The sequence below is a fragment of the Scatophagus argus genome, chromosome 23, assembly GCF_020382885.2.
Source record: "Scatophagus argus isolate fScaArg1 chromosome 23, fScaArg1.pri, whole genome shotgun sequence".
Taxonomy (NCBI): Eukaryota; Metazoa; Chordata; class Actinopteri; family Scatophagidae; genus Scatophagus; species Scatophagus argus.
In genome coordinates, this window is record NC_058515.1 from 5,241,320 (window position 1) to 5,259,149 (window position 17,830).

At 41.4% G+C, this 17,830-nt stretch overlaps 1 protein-coding gene across 2 annotated transcripts in view; it reads right to left on the reverse strand.

Moving 5' to 3' along the window:
- The window catches only part of tdrd7b (tudor domain containing 7 b), a 21,212-nt gene continuing 3,382 nt past the window's right edge, over window positions 1-17,830 (reverse strand). For both annotated transcript variants that reach the window (XM_046380437.1, XM_046380436.1), the window contains 19 exons: window positions 15,868-16,074; window positions 15,470-15,614; window positions 12,514-12,733; window positions 10,234-10,316; window positions 9,014-9,222; window positions 7,968-8,336; window positions 7,566-7,864; window positions 7,288-7,480; window positions 6,948-7,059; window positions 6,610-6,812; window positions 6,374-6,508; window positions 5,247-5,330; window positions 4,814-4,948; window positions 4,575-4,685; window positions 3,965-4,113; window positions 3,614-3,846; window positions 3,290-3,473; window positions 3,011-3,171; window positions 1-1,939 (listed from right to left, as the gene is read on the reverse strand). In XM_046380437.1, coding sequence (XP_046236393.1) covers window positions 1,719-1,939; window positions 3,011-3,171; window positions 3,290-3,473; window positions 3,614-3,846; window positions 3,965-4,113; window positions 4,575-4,685; window positions 4,814-4,948; window positions 5,247-5,330; window positions 6,374-6,508; window positions 6,610-6,812; window positions 6,948-7,059; window positions 7,288-7,480; window positions 7,566-7,864; window positions 7,968-8,336; window positions 9,014-9,222; window positions 10,234-10,316; window positions 12,514-12,733; window positions 15,470-15,614; window positions 15,868-16,074 — 3,453 coding nt within the window. In that variant the 3' untranslated portion in view covers window positions 1-1,718. The remainder of the gene's footprint in view (window positions 1,940-3,010; window positions 3,172-3,289; window positions 3,474-3,613; window positions 3,847-3,964; window positions 4,114-4,574; window positions 4,686-4,813; window positions 4,949-5,246; window positions 5,331-6,373; window positions 6,509-6,609; window positions 6,813-6,947; window positions 7,060-7,287; window positions 7,481-7,565; window positions 7,865-7,967; window positions 8,337-9,013; window positions 9,223-10,233; window positions 10,317-12,513; window positions 12,734-15,469; window positions 15,615-15,867; window positions 16,075-17,830) is intronic.

Genomic DNA, 17,830 nt, shown 5'->3' on the forward strand with positions numbered 1-17,830 from the left:
AATCTCTCAACAGACTTTATTCCAAAAAAAACAAGTCTTTTATTACCTCCAGGTCATTGTCAAACAAAAATGATCATGTGATTATCATCTGAGGAATATAAGTTAAATATAAATTAAATTCATGGTCAGCTGAGTTAGTCAATGCAGCTTTCAGCTTTTGTCAGGTATAATGTTTTCAGAATTAGAGAAGCATTTGAACATCATAAACCACGGTGCAAGTGTGTCTGAAAACAAGTCACATTTCACAATAAAACCCCAAATCAGGCCGACATCTGATGGCGGCACTGGCGCTAACCAGGTAAACCTTCTCTCCCATTTGAAAATCTAAAAGCTTAACACTACTGGTAACTTAATGTGCTTATTATTCTAACATCAAACTATATGTGCAGACAAGTCAGAAAGATCTGCAACATGCAGCACAAGTAAAGTTTCATTGTCAGACAAGAAACAGAATAATATAGGAGAGATGCTTTCTCCTAAAAAGCTTGAAGTCACCGTGGAATCAGTGATCCACAAGAAGATGAAGAGATGAAGGACAAGGCCGTAAAATCACAGGGAGTCAGGAAGTGGAAGTAAGGAAGTAATAAAGTCACATTCACCTTGTTCACAGTTGGTCATGCTGACTGTTTGATTTTTTGTTAGTGTTGCATTAATGCTTCAATTCAATAGAAAATCTCAAACATAGACTTTTCAACTGTATGTCTACTGCCGGGATGTACCGCTCTTAAAAGACATCTAATGCCAGGATGGGGAAAAAAAACCCTACACTAAAAACTACTAAATTATTTGCCTGTGTGTTGCTTGGAGAGTAAGTACAGCAGGCTTACTCAGTGTTCATGTGCAAAAAGGGCCAGCTGTGCTGCGAGATTTAAGACACTTCCTGACCAACAAAGTAAATATTCCACCTTAAATTTGTCTCAGAATTGAAAATCATAATTTGGCAAAAATAATAGAATAATAATAGAACTGTCTTCCACAACTCCCAGGCCATTTCGTCTCCTCTTTGGGGAATGTTTCCTTTCACTTATGTAAACTTTAGGATGATCAGAAAAACCAAAAGCAGATTTTTTTAAACAAATACATTTAGGTTTTCCTAGCATGTGAGAACTTGCTGAGTTAATTTGAACATCTTATGCTCTTTGCAAGGGTGCTCACATTGGCAGGACTGAGGGTATTCAGCCCCTCCTTCTGCCCCTCCGGGTGACACACTAAAGTTGGATACACTCACAGTACTGCAGGGCAAGATGATGCATTGGATTAAAGCCCATACTGCATGGTATCAGAATGCATACTAAGTCATTTCCACAGCTTTATGATATTACGGCTAGACCCAGCAGTTTGTTACTGCCATGAAGTTACAGGTATGCTATGAGTATTTGTGGCAAGTTGGGACCAACAACATGCATGGGTGTATTGTCCAACGGTCACACTGCAGTCATTCAAAATCACATCACAACAGCCTTCGATGTACAGTCCAAAACCCAATAAGCAAGTGGCTACAACGCCCACAACTCCTGTGTTTCTGTCAAACCTCTCAATTTCCCTTCTCCTTGTAACTTCTTCATTCATTTGTTTCTTTCTTTTTCCATCCAATTAAATGGTAGATATATTAAGATGGACAAGTTGCTTCTATTTTGTCTATCCAGAACTCACAGTGTCTTCTTTGAGCAACAGGACAACTGCTCAGCTTTCAGGACTCATAGACGATCTTCTGTTGTCTACGGCTCATTGGTCAGCTCATCCGCAAATTCATTCATGATGTCGTGTACCCAGATGTCCCTTTCTTCCTGTGATGTGTCGACCAGGAAGACCGTCAACTTCCTGTCCCAGGGGTTAGTGGCATCCTGTATGGCCTCCAGCTGGGCCACAAGTGGTTTCTTCTCCACATGGTTTCTGAAAACAATGGAAGCTTCCTCTGACCACTGCCTTGGCTTCAATCCTGCAAGAAAAACAGGTACAAAAGTTCAATTTAATTTTAATATGAAATTTTAGCATTTAATGTTGCATCAAAGAATCACCTTCTACGTGCCATGAGGGTCATAATCATTCCAGTGAAATTCTACATTTTGTTTCACTGAGGAACTTTAATAATAGCAAACAGTAGAGTTGGAACAGACAATCTGGAGTTTCCCTGCCATTGCCTGCTAAATCATCAAATGCAGCCCATACATATATGTGTACATTTGAATGAAGTCAAAAAAAACAGACATTTTTAAAAATCATTTCAGGCTTTCAACATTACATATGTGGATTTTAACAGGATCAAATTGATATTCTTTACAATAAAGATCAATAAACCTCTACTAAGATAACATGCAGAGCTAATCTCTTTAATTGCTTTACTTCTTTATTACTTTTCAACTGTTCATCTGCAAAAACTTTCTTTCTTTTATCTATTGTAAGGCAAGTTTTGACACAGAAAACTTTCTACACAATTAAGCACTTAAGTTCTTATTGTATAGTTTTCTACTCAACTGCATTAAATGCAGGCAATAATGAGGAAGGCAATAGTTGATTATTATTCTTCCGGCCAGGTATCAGCTTAGACTAAGGTAGAAAGTTGTGAAAGAAGTACTTCCTTCACTTAAATAAACACAGCAATAGTACTTAAAGTAAGTAAGCAATTGTACTGTTGGTTAACACAGAGCTAATTTTGTACAAAGCAATTAAAATAGGGCAGTTTAATTTATTAAAATGCATCACATTTTATAAGACCATCACATGTTTCAAATGTAAAATATTAATATGTAAGGTAACAAGAAACTATTAAATGGAGTTGAGTGAGTAAGGGCAGTATTTGCTTATGAAATGCAAAAGTATAAATATAAAATATAAAATAATATACACCAAATGGAAACACTCAAGTAAAGTAAAAGTACCTAAAAATAATAATTTTGTAATTTACTTAGGTGACTACACTTAGTGACACTTCAACACTAGAGAGTGGACACTTAGTATCAGAAATCAGACTGCTGTGGTAGGGCTCAATGTGGACGTCCACTGTACTCACCAGCCAGCTGCGCAGTGATTCCCTGGAACGGAAGCTGTCTGAACTCTTTGATCAAAGGTCTGAGCTGGGTGCAGCTAATCAGCTCATGTTTACCGTAATCCAACTCGTACACAGACACCAACCCATTAGTCAGAACTCCCTTCACTAACACGCGATGCCAGCTGAGAGAAGAGAAGGAGGAAGAGTGGATACATTTAGGCGAAACAGAACAGCTCCCAGTTGGCATGTTATTAAATATCAAGACGGAAGCACGTGGAATTAAATCATTGCTGAACTCACTTGTTCTCCACTTTAGCAGCGTATATCTGATTCTTTTCTATGTTGAGTGGTTTCTGCTCTGTTTTATTGTAGTAGAGAATCATCTCGCCCATCAACACCACCAGTTTGTACATATCTCTCCAGGGCTGCAGCACAAAATGCCCTGGATGGCACGCCACTGATACATAGACATCTATGTTGTTTCCTGAAAAGGAAAAGACATGTGAACATGTGATTTTTCAGGTTTCAGAAAGGTCAAATACTGAACCGAACTGCACTAAAACATACACAGTTGTTTACATGCCTTGGAAAATTTTGGACTTTATTAACAAAGATCTTCATTACCTGCTGGAGGCAGCTCCAGTAATGGTGGCAGCTGGAGAGTGGATGAGGGTGATGACGGTGCCTCTGGTTGGCTGATGGCGGTCACGTTGCCTCCTGCAATTTCTTTGGGTCCTGACAGAGCCCTCCGGAGATGAGGCTTGGCTGGGACTGAGGTTGACGCTGGACTCCCATTAATGGAGTTAGTGGTGCTGGAAGTCTTGGAAGATAAAGTGGGTGTAGAGATCTTGGCTGGGCTGTAAAATTAAATGAACACATGAGATATGTAGCTTATGATGGTAATACATAGCTTTTGACTGAACATAAGCTAGATAGGGAGGGGATGATACAGGAGAATTTAAAAGCAGGAGGAACCTGTGGCTTGTCAAGAAAACATCTGGTCGCTGTTTGAACAAGTCAGACTGGGCCATCTGATGGTTGAGGCTGCGGGCTGGGTCGTGGAAGCTTTTGTCAGTGAAAAGGTGGACGTAAATGCAGCGCTTGGTCTCATCTACCTTGGCAACCTTAGGGAGGAATATGAAGATGAGTGAGGAGGTACATGAAGGCTGGAGGCCAGCAGGAGGAAGAGGGGAAACTAATGCTGGTGATAGTTGGGTTAAGTGAATTGTGTTTTATCTGAATAACAAATATTAAGAAAGTAACATAACAATGTGAAAGAGACATCACTACTCTGCATTTTCATTCCATAGATCCCCAAATCAACACATTTGAGCCTCCATCAATAATATTTGGTCATGTGAGAATATTGTGACATTGTTGTTGAGTCTGCTGATCTGCAGTGACAGGGGATCATACACATTTTGCAATTCAGCTGTTTTAATAAATTTCACTATTCAACATTGCAGGGGATGCTTTCAAATGTAGTCAAGGATCTGTGGCAATGTCTGCATCCCCAATCCGATGAAGGCATAATTTGAGAGCTTTCTAAAGCAAATCAGAAAGTCAAGGACAGGCAGCAGTTTACCTTCATGCTACAGTCTGTGGTGTTGAGCACTTTCTCTCGAAGCCACTGGACAGCATCTGGAGTCCAGGATCCAACACTGACGGCCAGGTCTGCCAAACAGCACTTCACAGCCTAAGCACAGGTTGCTGGGCGTCATATTCTCAGAAAATCTGCATGAATGTGTGATGAAGCTGCCCTCACTGCAACAGCACACGAAAAAATCCTCTGAACCTATCACTGCACTCGACTCTTTTACTGACCTGTGGCGGGATGGCCGTGAGGTCACGTAGGAACAGGGGTGGGATCTCTCTCAGCTCAAATATCTCTACAGAAGCCTGCACTCCCACATCAATGAACAGGATGTCCAGCACTCTGCTGCCATGAAGGTTGGTGATCTAAACACAGAAGCATACACAGGAAAACCTGTTAGATTGTTGATCACAGCAGTGAACAAAATAACCTACAAATGGTATATGAAGGTATCGTATATGACTGCTGTTAGATGTTCTGATAGTTTCAGATTATGTCTCTTTGCTGTACCAGTTCATTTATTTCCATCTTTGCTCTTATGGTAACTACACCTGGTTCTTTTGTGCAGATGTGATTTTATTCCCTTTGTCAGGCCAATGCCAACCATATGTGGGTTGGGTTAATAATCTATAGTGTGTGCAGCAGGGGGGAGCACCATCTTACCTCTACACGGGACCATTTGCCTTTGTAACGAGCCAGACAGACTTTCCCACAGAAAGGTCTGGATACCAGGAACTCTGATGTTACCTGGAACAGAAACATGTTTCATCCAGACACTTTTATTGACCTGCTATTGTTAATGCTGACAGTACTTCCTTTGGATGGGTGAGGTTACTGTATAACCACTGATTTATGACTGCAATAGCATAATCCTATAAAAGTTCACACACATTTCACAGGTCCAACTGGTCGGTTGCAGGTGTGCACTGCAGCGACATCAAAGATTATTTGAAACAAACAGAGGCTGCTGATGTTTAAAGAAATTTGGGTGACACGTGTTAGAAACACAAATGGCTCACTTATACATTTAATGCAACAGTTGATTGAGATCAACAACAAAGTTACCAACACCAGCAGAGGGCGTTACTATAACAAATGTGACGTTCTCATCTATGGATTCCCAAACTAGATATTAAATTGTTAAAGTTATTCTCTGAACTTCGTTTTTACTAGAGTAAACAAAACCAGACCATCCAGATTGTTACAAGTTGTGAAAGTCATTTTAAAGGAACTCAAAATTAAATGTATAAAAATCTTATTACTTTCCTAAATACTTGATAATTTCAAACCGGTGTAAGTTTGCAAGAAGTCTGTAGCCTCTTTAAATAAAAACATTCCACACCACACTGTGTTTACCTAAACACTGATGTAAAGCATTACTAAGTTGCAACTATGAGCTTTGAAGGACGGCAGAGGCACGCCTAGAAAAAGCACCAGCTCCACTGCGCTGCTAACAGATTAAGTGGCTTGGCAATGTCTTAACTCCAGATTATCAGGCTAATCTCAATCTGTCCAGAGCACACTTGAAAGAAGTGAAGTCCTAACCCAGCACAAATACATTGACAAAAGTCTTTTAGGATGAATGTGTGAGTCCTAGTCAATGTTGTTTTCCCTCTGTGTGTATGGCATCTAACTAAACATGTAGGAACAAACACTAAATACATTTAACACACACATTAGCACAAGGCAAGACTGGAGTAGGTACAGAGGTGTGATTACAGACCAATGTAGGCTTATGGGTCTGTGTAGGTCTATAGTTGGAACTGCAGTGTTTGCAGCATGGTGTTAACCTGTGAGTGGAAGTACGTCTCAATATTCTCCAGTATCTCATTCAGCTTGGCAAGGCCTCTGGAGGGCAGCTGGCAGTAGATGGTCCCATCTGAGCAGACACTGCTAATAGTTACATTCATATAAGCGCTGTTCACCTGAGGAGAGCCAAGTGAGGAAGAGTTTAATGTACTATACACACACACACACAAATACACTCTCACACACTTCCACAGCCACATACATACACAATCTCTACCTGTAACGGGCTGGCTAGTGTCTTATCCTGCAGGGCTTTCATACAGGCACCATTAATGTTGACATCATCATCCTGCGACGTGTCGTACAGGACTACAAGAGGGGTCTGCCCTCTCTCTAAGATCTCAGCCAAGAGGATCCTTCCACTTGCCATTGTCTCAAACTTCTTCAGCACTGCAGGCTCCTGACAGAACGGCTCCAGGCCTGGATACACGCATACGCACATACTTAAATGTGAGGGAAAAAACATGGCATAGGAAACAAAATAGGAACAAAAAATGATAAAAATTTGAAATTACTAGACCCTTTGGGTGTCCTAATGATTCAGTTCAGGCTCACCTGCCAGTTTACACTTGGTTGCCTGGAAAGGCAGTCGGAAAAATTTCTCATGCAGCTCAAACACTTTGGTTTTGCTGATCACCTCTGAGAAGCCATGATCCACATAGTGCACCTACAGAGCCAAAGGCAGACACCACAGAGTTAACTCATACTTCTTCTCATCTCACAGTTCATCTGCTAACCTTCCCCTTATGTTGTAACAAATCATTCTATGCCTTAAAGGAGACTTTTGATCCTCAGAGCTTAGAAAAAATTCTACACTTGCTTTTATTTATTTATCTTCAATCCATCAATTTTCCTTCATTGACTAGTGTCCTTGGTTATTTCCTTGACTTCTCACCTTGACCTTGTCGGCCATGACCTCGCAGACTTGAGCCCTAAGGATCTCCTCCTCCTCCTCTGCCCTGACAGCAACAAGTTGACCCGAGCATGGAGATGACAAAGGAGATGGACTGCTTTGATCCAGACCGTAAAACTCCCTCATTTCATCCTCCATGGCCTCCTGGGCCTGGGAGTAACCTTCACCAATGTACCTGAGAGAGAAGGAGAAACAGACAGTGAGGGATTTTTGAACTGCTGAGTGATACAGCACTTTCACACATACAGTTTCTCTCCTACCTGAGTATAACTCCATTTGTGTTGGTGGCCTCCACCACCAGCACAGAGGGGTACTCCTCTTTGGGGATCTGCAGAGAAGGCACTGCATGGTTACTGAGCCTCCTCCCCAGTTCCTGTCTCACCTTCAGCTCCTCCTCATTGATTGAGGAGGTCGTTCTATTACAATTCTCATCCTCTGCCCCAGTGCTGCTTCTCCTGTACAAGATGGCCCTCTTGGGGTTGTCAGGCATTGGGTAGTCGATGGTGCAGATGTCGGAGAGGAGGTGAAGGTTCTCCAGGACATGTCCAGGCAGTTTGGTCTTGTGAATAAATAAAATCAAAATATTCAAAAAAATATATTAAGTGCATCTCACTCCTGAATTTGGTAATGGCATGAATATGATGACTCAAAGGGTTACTGACTTTGTAGGTGTCCTGGAACAGCTTGGGCAGCGCATGTGCCCACAGGCCATTGGAGTACTTCACCAGCAGCTCCTCTAGTTTCAGCTTCAGGTCAGGGCTGAGGGTGGCAGGGGAGGAGGGAGGGCTGGGGGACAAGGAGGAAGACGGTGGAGACTGAGGAGAGCGAGAACCAGAGCGAGTCAGATGGGTGCTGGGGGGTCTCTGCTGGGCAGGGGAGTACGAGGGTTTGTCTGCAGGGGCGTTTGAAGTTGGGACAGGGGCACAGGTGGAGCTTGGGTTAATGGAGGGTGAAGGGGAAGATGCGGGGGTCTGTTCTTTGGCAGGGTAGAGTAGCAGCTCTGATGGGTTGCTGCTGCAGGTTTTCTCTACCTAGAGGAATAAGTAGGGAGAACTCATTATAAAGCATTTTCTAGACAATATAGACTGAACATAACTAGAAATTCATGAATTAATCATTGTTGTTTACAATACATTTTTTAAGAGTGATATTGTTCACAAGACTGAGTTTTTTAAATTACCCTATTTGACTCGTTATGACAAACTATGATATAAGATAACTGAATATCATCAGATTAAGATAGGGTTACATATATTAAATACAGGATGTTTATGTTTAGGAAATAAAGTATTTTTAAATTTATCAGACCTTGTCTCGTGACCAATAATCACACACTTCACCTTTTTAAATGTCTTTTTGTGGTTCTTGCTTATGGGATTTTGTGCCTGATTCTACTTGTGGATATTGTGATCATAACTTGTTGCCTGGTATCCTGCTGTCATCATCTTAGGTATTCTTTTTATGATGCAGTCTGATATATAATTGATCAATTATTAATTATATAAAGAAAGTTAGTTAGTAAGTTAGTTACGCAAATTAAATGGCACAAGTCCAAATAAATAAAAAAAAAAAATCTTTCCTTTACCAGACAAAAATGTGTATACACATTGGATGTCATGCCAGCTTTCATTAGCACCACTGTGTTATAATTTTATCACAAGATAAGAGAAATATAATCAATAACTACAGTAACATAAGGAGTACGCACGGTACATATGTGTGTCCAGGTCTCCAGGTCTTTGATGGACTCGGTGGGCAAGTCCTGTTTGTACAGCTCTCTATAGATCTGAGGCAGTTTCGACACCCAGAACCCGTTACTGTACTTTCCCAGGATCTCCTTGATGCGACCCTGGACCTGCTGAGGATTGTAGGGCTTTCCTTTATCCAAACCTGGGCTCTCATTCAGATTCAAGGGTGCTTTAGGATTGGAGATAAAACACAGAAGAAAAGAGAGATTACACACACATATGCAGGCAGTTGTTGTCTCTTTTGCTCTTCTTGTCTCAAAAGGGATGATTTGATTAAAAAAAGAGAGGTGGGTGGAGTAATGATAATGAAATATATCCACAAATGAAGTTAAGCTTCATTTTCCCCCTGGATTTGTCTTCTGTTTGACTGGAACTTATGGATATTAGTTCTGGCTCCTGCCAAAGATTTTTCAATTTAGTTACACTAAAAACATCTCGGATATTAAAGTGTGAATCCATAGAGAATAATTAAACTGGACTGAGTTATAGCAGCATTTCACACACTGATGTATAAGTCTGCACGATTTCTAAAGGGTCTCTTGTTAGTATAATTTTTTCCTCACTAAGGGATGTCAGGAAGCACAGGCTCTTAAATCAGTCAGTATGAAGCTTTAACAGTATTTTCTGTTTGCACAGGCCTGAAATAAACATGTCTGAAATGACTGGAGCCCTCAACGTATCTCTCTCAAAGGTATGCAGTTTATTAGATTCCAGTGCTTTCCCCCAGGCTATAAAGGCCATAGTCCTTCTTCAAACAGGCAACATGACAACAAACACATTTGTAGCTGAGTTAAAAACGAAGTAAAGGGGAGGGAGGATCACACCTGGGGGTTTATTTAACTCCAAAGCTTTTAAAATACAGCTCATGTCTGCAGAAACCTCAGGGGACCAACTGAGATGGCGCTGCTGTTTCTTTTCTTCACACATCACGAAATAATGATGGTCGCATGGACATGATTGGATACTTAAGCACAAGACAGCACAGCATGACATTGGAAAACTGTCCTTTACTGGACTGAGTCTTAAATGTAAATGTCCTGTGGTGATGCTTAGAGCAGCTGACTGGGATGTAGCATGTCTGAAGTAATGCAGGTCATGGCTACAATTTAGTTCATTCAGAGGAGAAAAAGTTACACAAAATGTATTTTTAGCGTGACAAAATGCAGCCTGTCCTACTTACGACCAGTCTGTTGGGAGTTTCTAGAAAGGTGAGCCTGCACCTCCTTTTGAAATCGTGTTGGGAGGGTCATCCTCTTGTCTGACCTGGACATGAGAAAACAGAGCAAGGAAGAAGATTAATTTCTATGGGCTCAAAAGAAAATCTACAACATCCTCCCATCCATCATTTTTGTGCACAGTTTTAAAAAGTCACAAAATTCTCACTTTTTAAGGCTTGGCTGCATGTTTGGTCATTAATCTCTTATTAGGCACAGCACATTCTGAAAACTATGATAACATCTGAACATTTAACCAGATAATCTGCTCAAGTCTTTGTTGGTTTGTCCTCAGTACCATAACACATTAATCAAACTATCATATCTGAACTGATCTTAATCTTTGATCTTAAAGGTCTTTCTCAGTCCCCTCAATGATATAGTAACTGCTTTGTTTAAACCTCTCTCTTCTTTGTCTGTGCCTTCAGTCACAACACCAGGCTCTCCCTGGTAAATAGCTAATAATGGAAGCGAACAATCAATAAAGAGACCAAAGACCCTAAAAGGCTGTGAGAAGGTTTATCACACTACTCAGTGAGCTCATGTGAAGTGTGAAAACAGAAGTAAGAGGACGTTAAAGATAACAATCACCATGATTTGTCTGAAAAGTAGATTGTGAACATTTTCAAGATCAATCTCCATCTAATATTGCCCACCCGTACTTCTGTGACAACAGGGTAAACTACATCTACAGAGGAAGATTGTGTGATACAGTCAAAACTTCCAACACAGTTACTGAGTCCAAGCTAAAGATTGATATTGAAGTGATTCCTTGAGACTAACGACCGCTTTAAGATTATTTAGATTTCGCTTCCATCGTGAATTTCTTGAAAAAAGGAACCGGTGATTTGTTAGCAGTATAAATTGTTGCACCCATATGAGAATGCTTCCAATCAACAGGCTACCCTGCTCGAGTCCTTAGTCCTGTGGTTTTATTTTTACAAAAGTATCGATGTAATTCTTTGTTGGCACTGAATTTTTGTTTGCTTAATTTAGCCCTCCTACTGCCAGGCATCCTACACACACACATACACACACAAACACACACATACACACACAAATGATGACTGTACTGTCCAGTGGAAGATCTAGAGGGATACAGAGAGATGTGCTGATTCACTCTGTGCCGGTTTAAAAGCGTTAATCTACCAGAGAATAGAGTGGGGATTAGAAAGGGCTCACATCCCCCCTGCTCTCAGCTCGTGTCCCCTGCCAACACACCAGGCTTCCCACTCAGTCGCCACATTGAGCTGGCGGCACACTGGACACCCATGGAGACACTGACAGAGGACTGATGTCAGTTGTTTTCATAGTGGACAGACGAACAGAGCCATGGAATCGAAGTGGGAGAACCAGTCAATGAGCTGAATTAATCCTGATTCACTGTTAAAGCAAAGGAGATAGATCGTATCTCACAATGCTTTGGGAGTTTCCGCAATAAGAATGAATCAGGTTTTTAACCCAATCAGAGTCACGGTGAAGTGACAGTAGGACTCTGAGGCCAGATTCTAGTGGAACAAGTGTTGATTTTAGAAGAAAAATCACCAACAATCACACACACAAAGAGAAAAGCAACAGGGAGAAAGGACGCAGACTGACAGACAGACAGAAAGAGGGAACCAGAATAATCCAGAGAGCACATCATCAGCCCAGTGCTGAATAAGCAGCAGCAGCAGGGAGGCTGTATGCACGGAGACCAACCAGAGTTCAACCGAGCTCCCTTTCATCAGCAGGCTATTCTGATTCAGCTCAGAGCACACAGGTGGGGGGAGAAAGAAAGAAAGAAAGAAAGAATGCCTTTTGCCTTTAGGCTGTGGTTGGATGAAAAAAGTTAGAAATGTGTAATCTACCACTCTAAAACATCTTCAAATTACTCCCAAGGATTGCTTTTTGATTTTTGTGACTGTCTGAGACAGCTGAAAGAATCTCGCTGCACTGCAGAATGAATCTACGAGAAATGTTCTCAGCACAATGGTCATTTACACATTCTTCTAGTCTGATTTCATAAGCAGTGCGGAAGCATGGTTAGTGACTTTCAAATGTGCTATAAAATCCCACAAATATGTAGAGCTTCAGCATTGGGATATGAGCCACACAAGTCCTTTCATAATAAAGGCTCGCAACAAATCATATTTTTCTTCAACAGCAAAAGTATTGCATTTTGTTCTATCTCAAACACCACAAAACAGATCACTCAATCACATTTAAATTCATAAGTGAACTTCCTCACTACTCCCTTCACTCACTTTTCTGAGGGTGGGTTCCCTTTCCTGCTGGGTGTATTCTGACTGGACATTTTGTTCGGATGGACCCCAGTCTTGCCTTCTGACTGGCCATCCCTCATGTCCCTCGCCTGTCTGAAGTCTCCATGTCCCGCACCTCGGACACCACCTCCTCCTCCTCCTCCTCCTCTACCCCCACCTCGCCCACGGTGGTTCGGCTGCCTCAGTGAGGTTTGAGGTTTGGCTGTGCAGAACAAGAGAAAGAAAAAAGCAAACAAAGGCAGTAAAAGTAGGGACTTACACATAACATACACACAAGCCTGTACACACACACACACACACATCCTGACTTGGCTAAACCCGATGCTGGGACAGGACAGTGTGTCTGTCTGGAGGACACATAGATATGTGTCATAGATATGTGTAGACAGATCTGATGAACATCACAACTCCAATCCATGAGCCCGAAAGAGCAACAACGCAATGTCACGAGGTTAAAATGACATGATTTGGGGAAACTCTCCTATACCAACACTCTTGGATTTTTTTTTTTGTTTGTTTGTTTTTGGTTTAAATTCTCAGTTAGATTTTGTAATAAATAAACAGGGAAGGTCAAGGAAATGTGCCTATTTGTTTGTTTGCCAGGATTTAGATGAGATGATCAATACCACCCCCCGATGTCACTGCATTAACTATGCAGTTGGGGCAGACAGTGGATTAGCTTAGCTTAGCTCCAGGAAGTTGCTGTACTTAAAGAATAGCTTTTGCATTCCTGAATGTGTACAGATTAAGCTAACAATTTTATGTTAATTACTGGGCCTTAAAGGTGTTACTATTTTTGTTGTCTTACTTTATTGTATAACTGATTTGCCTTCACAGTTATGATTAATTTTCATAAACTATTATTATTGATTAAAGACTGTGAAAATCTGTACTTGCTGAAAAGAGGACATAACACCAAGTAGCAGAATTATTCTGATATGATTTAAAGAAAAAAGTCAGAGTGCATCCTAACACAGCATCCACAACAGTCTGATGTTACATCATTCAAGCAGACCATGACATCACATTTCTGCTAAATGACATCACCAATATACCTTGTTGTGAATAACCCTTAGTCATTTCCACTCCCACACTCCCTCTTCTTTTTCAGTTCTTTCTCCCACGGCCTCTTCTTTCATCTTCATTTGTTTCTTCATCTCTTTTTTCCTTTGTAAGATCTAGAGCTTTCTCCTGCTCTGTCATTCTCTCCGTTCTCGCTAAATCTCGTGAAATGTCTTCAGTGACATGACACAACAACAAGCAGCCTCATCAGCCTACACCTTCAAAAGTCACCAATAAGGCAATTTGGGTTCCTGGATCTTGTTTACTTTTCTCTCTGAGAGGATTTGCTGTTTACAACCTATGAGCAACTGGCAGTCAATCAATTCATAAATCAGCCTATTATCCATAAAACTTCCTGACACGTATACATTACAGAAACTCAGTCGCACAGACAGGCAAGAGCTTATATCCACATGCAAATGTAGGCAAGGACAAGCACACACACACACACACAGTCAGAGCAGACGCCGCGTCACCTCACCGGCATGGACACACAGTCCCTGGTCTGTCTCTGCCTGAATATCAATATCCTGGTGAGGCGACGGAAGAGAGAATATGAGGGAAAGAGAGAGAGAGAGAAAGAGAGAGGGATGGAGAGGATGAGGTTTGTGAATCAGCTGCTCTTCGCCAGCAGCTGAGTCTCAGTTGCTATAGGCTGCATCAACCTCAAATCTCAACACCCCACCCGCTCTCTCCCTCTCTGACACCCTCCTTCGCTGTCATCGGTCCACCCCCCCCTCCCATTTCACCATCCCTTTGCTTCCCTTTTCCTCCGACTCTCTCGCTGCCACGCTGCCTCCTCTCCCTGTGCTCGCTGCACTACCACCTCCCACCTCCTCCTCTGACTCTTTAAGAGCGTTCTGCAGCATCACACTCTAGCAGAGGTGTATGCGCTAAAAAGAAACCCGGGCACATGTTTATTTTTGTGCACGTGCATATGTGGAGGGATTTATGTGACAGCATGTTTGCATATGTGCATGCACTTTTGTGTGTTTATGTGGACAGACTAAAGTCAGAAAAAGATGACATCTTTGTACATACATAAACCTGACACACATGTGAGTGAGATGTTCTTAGTACCTACGGGACTGTAGGTCTCCATAGAGCAACAGTTAAAACAGGTCAGCCATTCATCCCTAAAATTGTCACAGTACTGATACAGGCACCGGATGCTTTCTAGTATTCTCTTTCTGCAGTGCTGCTGCACTGTGGCACTAACCCCAAGAGAAGCCTGGAAAAGGTTTGAAAATATTCAAGAAATTGAGTGGTTGCTGTGGATGGAACTAACATATATACATATCTAATATATATCTATACATGTATATTTTCAGGTACAGCTACAGCTAATTTTTCTTTTGTAAAAACATGTTTAGTTAGGATACATCAAAAAATACATTATAAGACATAAGACAAATACATATAACATCCAGACATTGTTTACTAAAGAGAATTATCAACACAAGGGAAAGAAAAGAAAACTGTTACGTCATCACCATTATGCCACAGGAGGAATTTTATGCGGTGGCAAAATCCAAGGCCTGTTGTTATTTGTTCCAACTTTTCTGCAGGACCATAGCTAACATGCTTTATTTAGCTCTGAGAAAGAAACATGTAGACATGTAGTGAACCCACACTGGCTACAGCAAGTTCTTATGTTCTTTGCATTTCTGAATTGTTACATCAGTTCCCCAAACACAAGACTGTAAAGATCATAAAGGAACTGATGGTGACAAAAGAAAACTGCACAGCTGGGGGACAAATTGGTTTGGGACCGTGTTTCTCCCATGCAGTGAGACAATTATAAAGACATAACAGGACTTCATGGGACATTTTGCGCTGCACCACATGCCCTGCATATGACTTGCTAAAGTCTTACCATTAAGGACGAGAGGGGCAGCTGGTTTGACCCTCATCTGGGTGTTGACCAAGTGGGGTCGGCCTGTCTTCTTGGAGCTGCGCTGACGAGCCACAACCTTGGCTATATGGGCCATCTCATTGGCCCCTGAGGGAAAACACGCTGTCTGCAAAGAGAGAAGAACAGACAGACATAAATACTAATATCAATACAAGATTCATCACGAGCTGGAATTATTATCTCCTATTCACCAAAAAGTGTGCATCTTATCCATATCATGGATACACTGTTGCATTGTAAATGGTACTTTTTAACTTCAGCCATGTGACACCAATATACCGCATTGAAAATATAAAAAGGAAAATTTGTGTACACATCTATCTTTCAAAGCAAGCATCCTGCGATAGCAACACACCCACCTCTCCAGAGCGGTGGCGCTCCATGCGGACTAAAGAGGGCATGCTGGCTAGCAGCGCGTCCAGGTGGTCGTAACCCAGCTGTTTGTGTGGTATCTGCTCCCCGGTCAGCTCCTTGTACTCTGACTGCAGGCGGGACAATGACACTCCGCCTTTGTTGGCCTGGAGGACGGCCCGCAGCATCTTCTTCACCAGTTCCACGTCAGCCATCTGAAAAACAGGGAAAAAAAAAAATAAATCAGAAAATAAACAAACAAAACAAAACCGGTGGCAAAAAAGATTAGCTGAAAGGTAAAAATGGGAAAAAAATACAGCCATCTAAAAACAGCTAAACAGGTCAAATCTTGTATGTAGAGATGAAGAGATTTTAAATAATCTGTACGTTCACAAAAGCTATGCAGACAAATGAACAATAAAACAGACAAAACATGCTAAGAATTCATTCCAACCAATTCACTACACTTTACTATGGCCAACTCATTCTGAAACAACCTTTTTGTTTGTTTTGTTTTCACTGACAAATTAAGGCAGGAAAGTAAGTCTAAGAGTGACTGCTGCAGCTGATGAGGACTTAAATCCATTTAAATTCGCAATCGTCTGCACATAGATTGAATTCATCTCATGTGCCAGTGGCTGACTGGTTAGGCAGGTTTTTATAAACTGCTGATCAGATTTCGAAAGCAAACCTTTTTCAGTCAGGCTAAAACTCTATTACAGACTGCAATGGCAACTAGCAGTGTTGGCTTGCAATGTATTTTAATGGAGATAGTTTTTAATGTACAGTCCATGTATAATGCTATTGGTTTGTTAATTTATAGTGATTATTTATGATAAAAGCAAGCACTTATCCATCATACCTATTTTTCTTATGGGAAAGGAAAGGAAAGCTATTGTTCAATAGCTATGCAATAATAGCATAATAACAGCAGCATATATTTTTGATTTAATTCCCTCTTAAATTCTGTCTTATCACACAAAGTATTACTGTAGCCCCACAGACACATTTTGATAAAGAGCTTTATCTTCAAGATGACTGATTTTCCCCATTTAATCTCACTGCAGAAAAACACATTGATCTTTTTCTGCAGCCAAACCAAACCACCCTACACGGGAATTTACAAAACGTTGCCGACGTAGCAACAACTCCTGAACCATTAGGATCTCCCGTGAAAAGTTTAACACCGACTAACAACTCTCAACAAATTTTGGGTGTAATATTTAAAAAAAAACAAACACCACAATCTCTACTCTTACGGACGTGGAGACACACCCTCAACAAACAGCTTCGCAAAGACGTCGGTTCAACAACACCGCAGTTCTTCACAAGTTCCAAACTAAAATGTCTCTAAATTTTGTACTTGCTCGGTGTACAGGAATGCGCAAACTGCCGGAGTCCAATCTCATCGATTCTGCATTAAGTATTTCTATTATTTTGGGCACCTTTGTTTGTAATGCGCTGCCACCCTTTCGGATATTCTATTGAGATTATATACGTGTAGCCGACCGGTCAAGTATTCCATGAGTCTGGATGGGTCTACTGTAATAAAAGAAAAGATGAAAAGTTGTGCTGGAAACAAATAAAATGATCCTGTCGAATGTACTTGACTGGTTTGATAGAAAATATTGCAGCATTGGGTGAGTTTTGACCACTTATTGATACGGCCACTTTCTGCAGCGCAGATAAACAGACGGGACAGGGAAACTATGAATGACGTAACGCGTCACACTTCGACTCCACACCCTCCATCGGGACCAACTATTTGAATTAAGTTTGGCTGGGTTTTTTCGGTTTTTTTTAACAAAACTGTACTGAAATTGTCCTGACGTACTGAATGACGCCGGTGGAATACACCGGTCCCGGTGTACAGTCCGTACAGGCAACGATATTGCGCGTAACATCGAGTTAAATCCTCCTGCCACCTCCGGCTCGTCAAGCTCGCTGGGGACAGCGATCAAAAGACCGGAA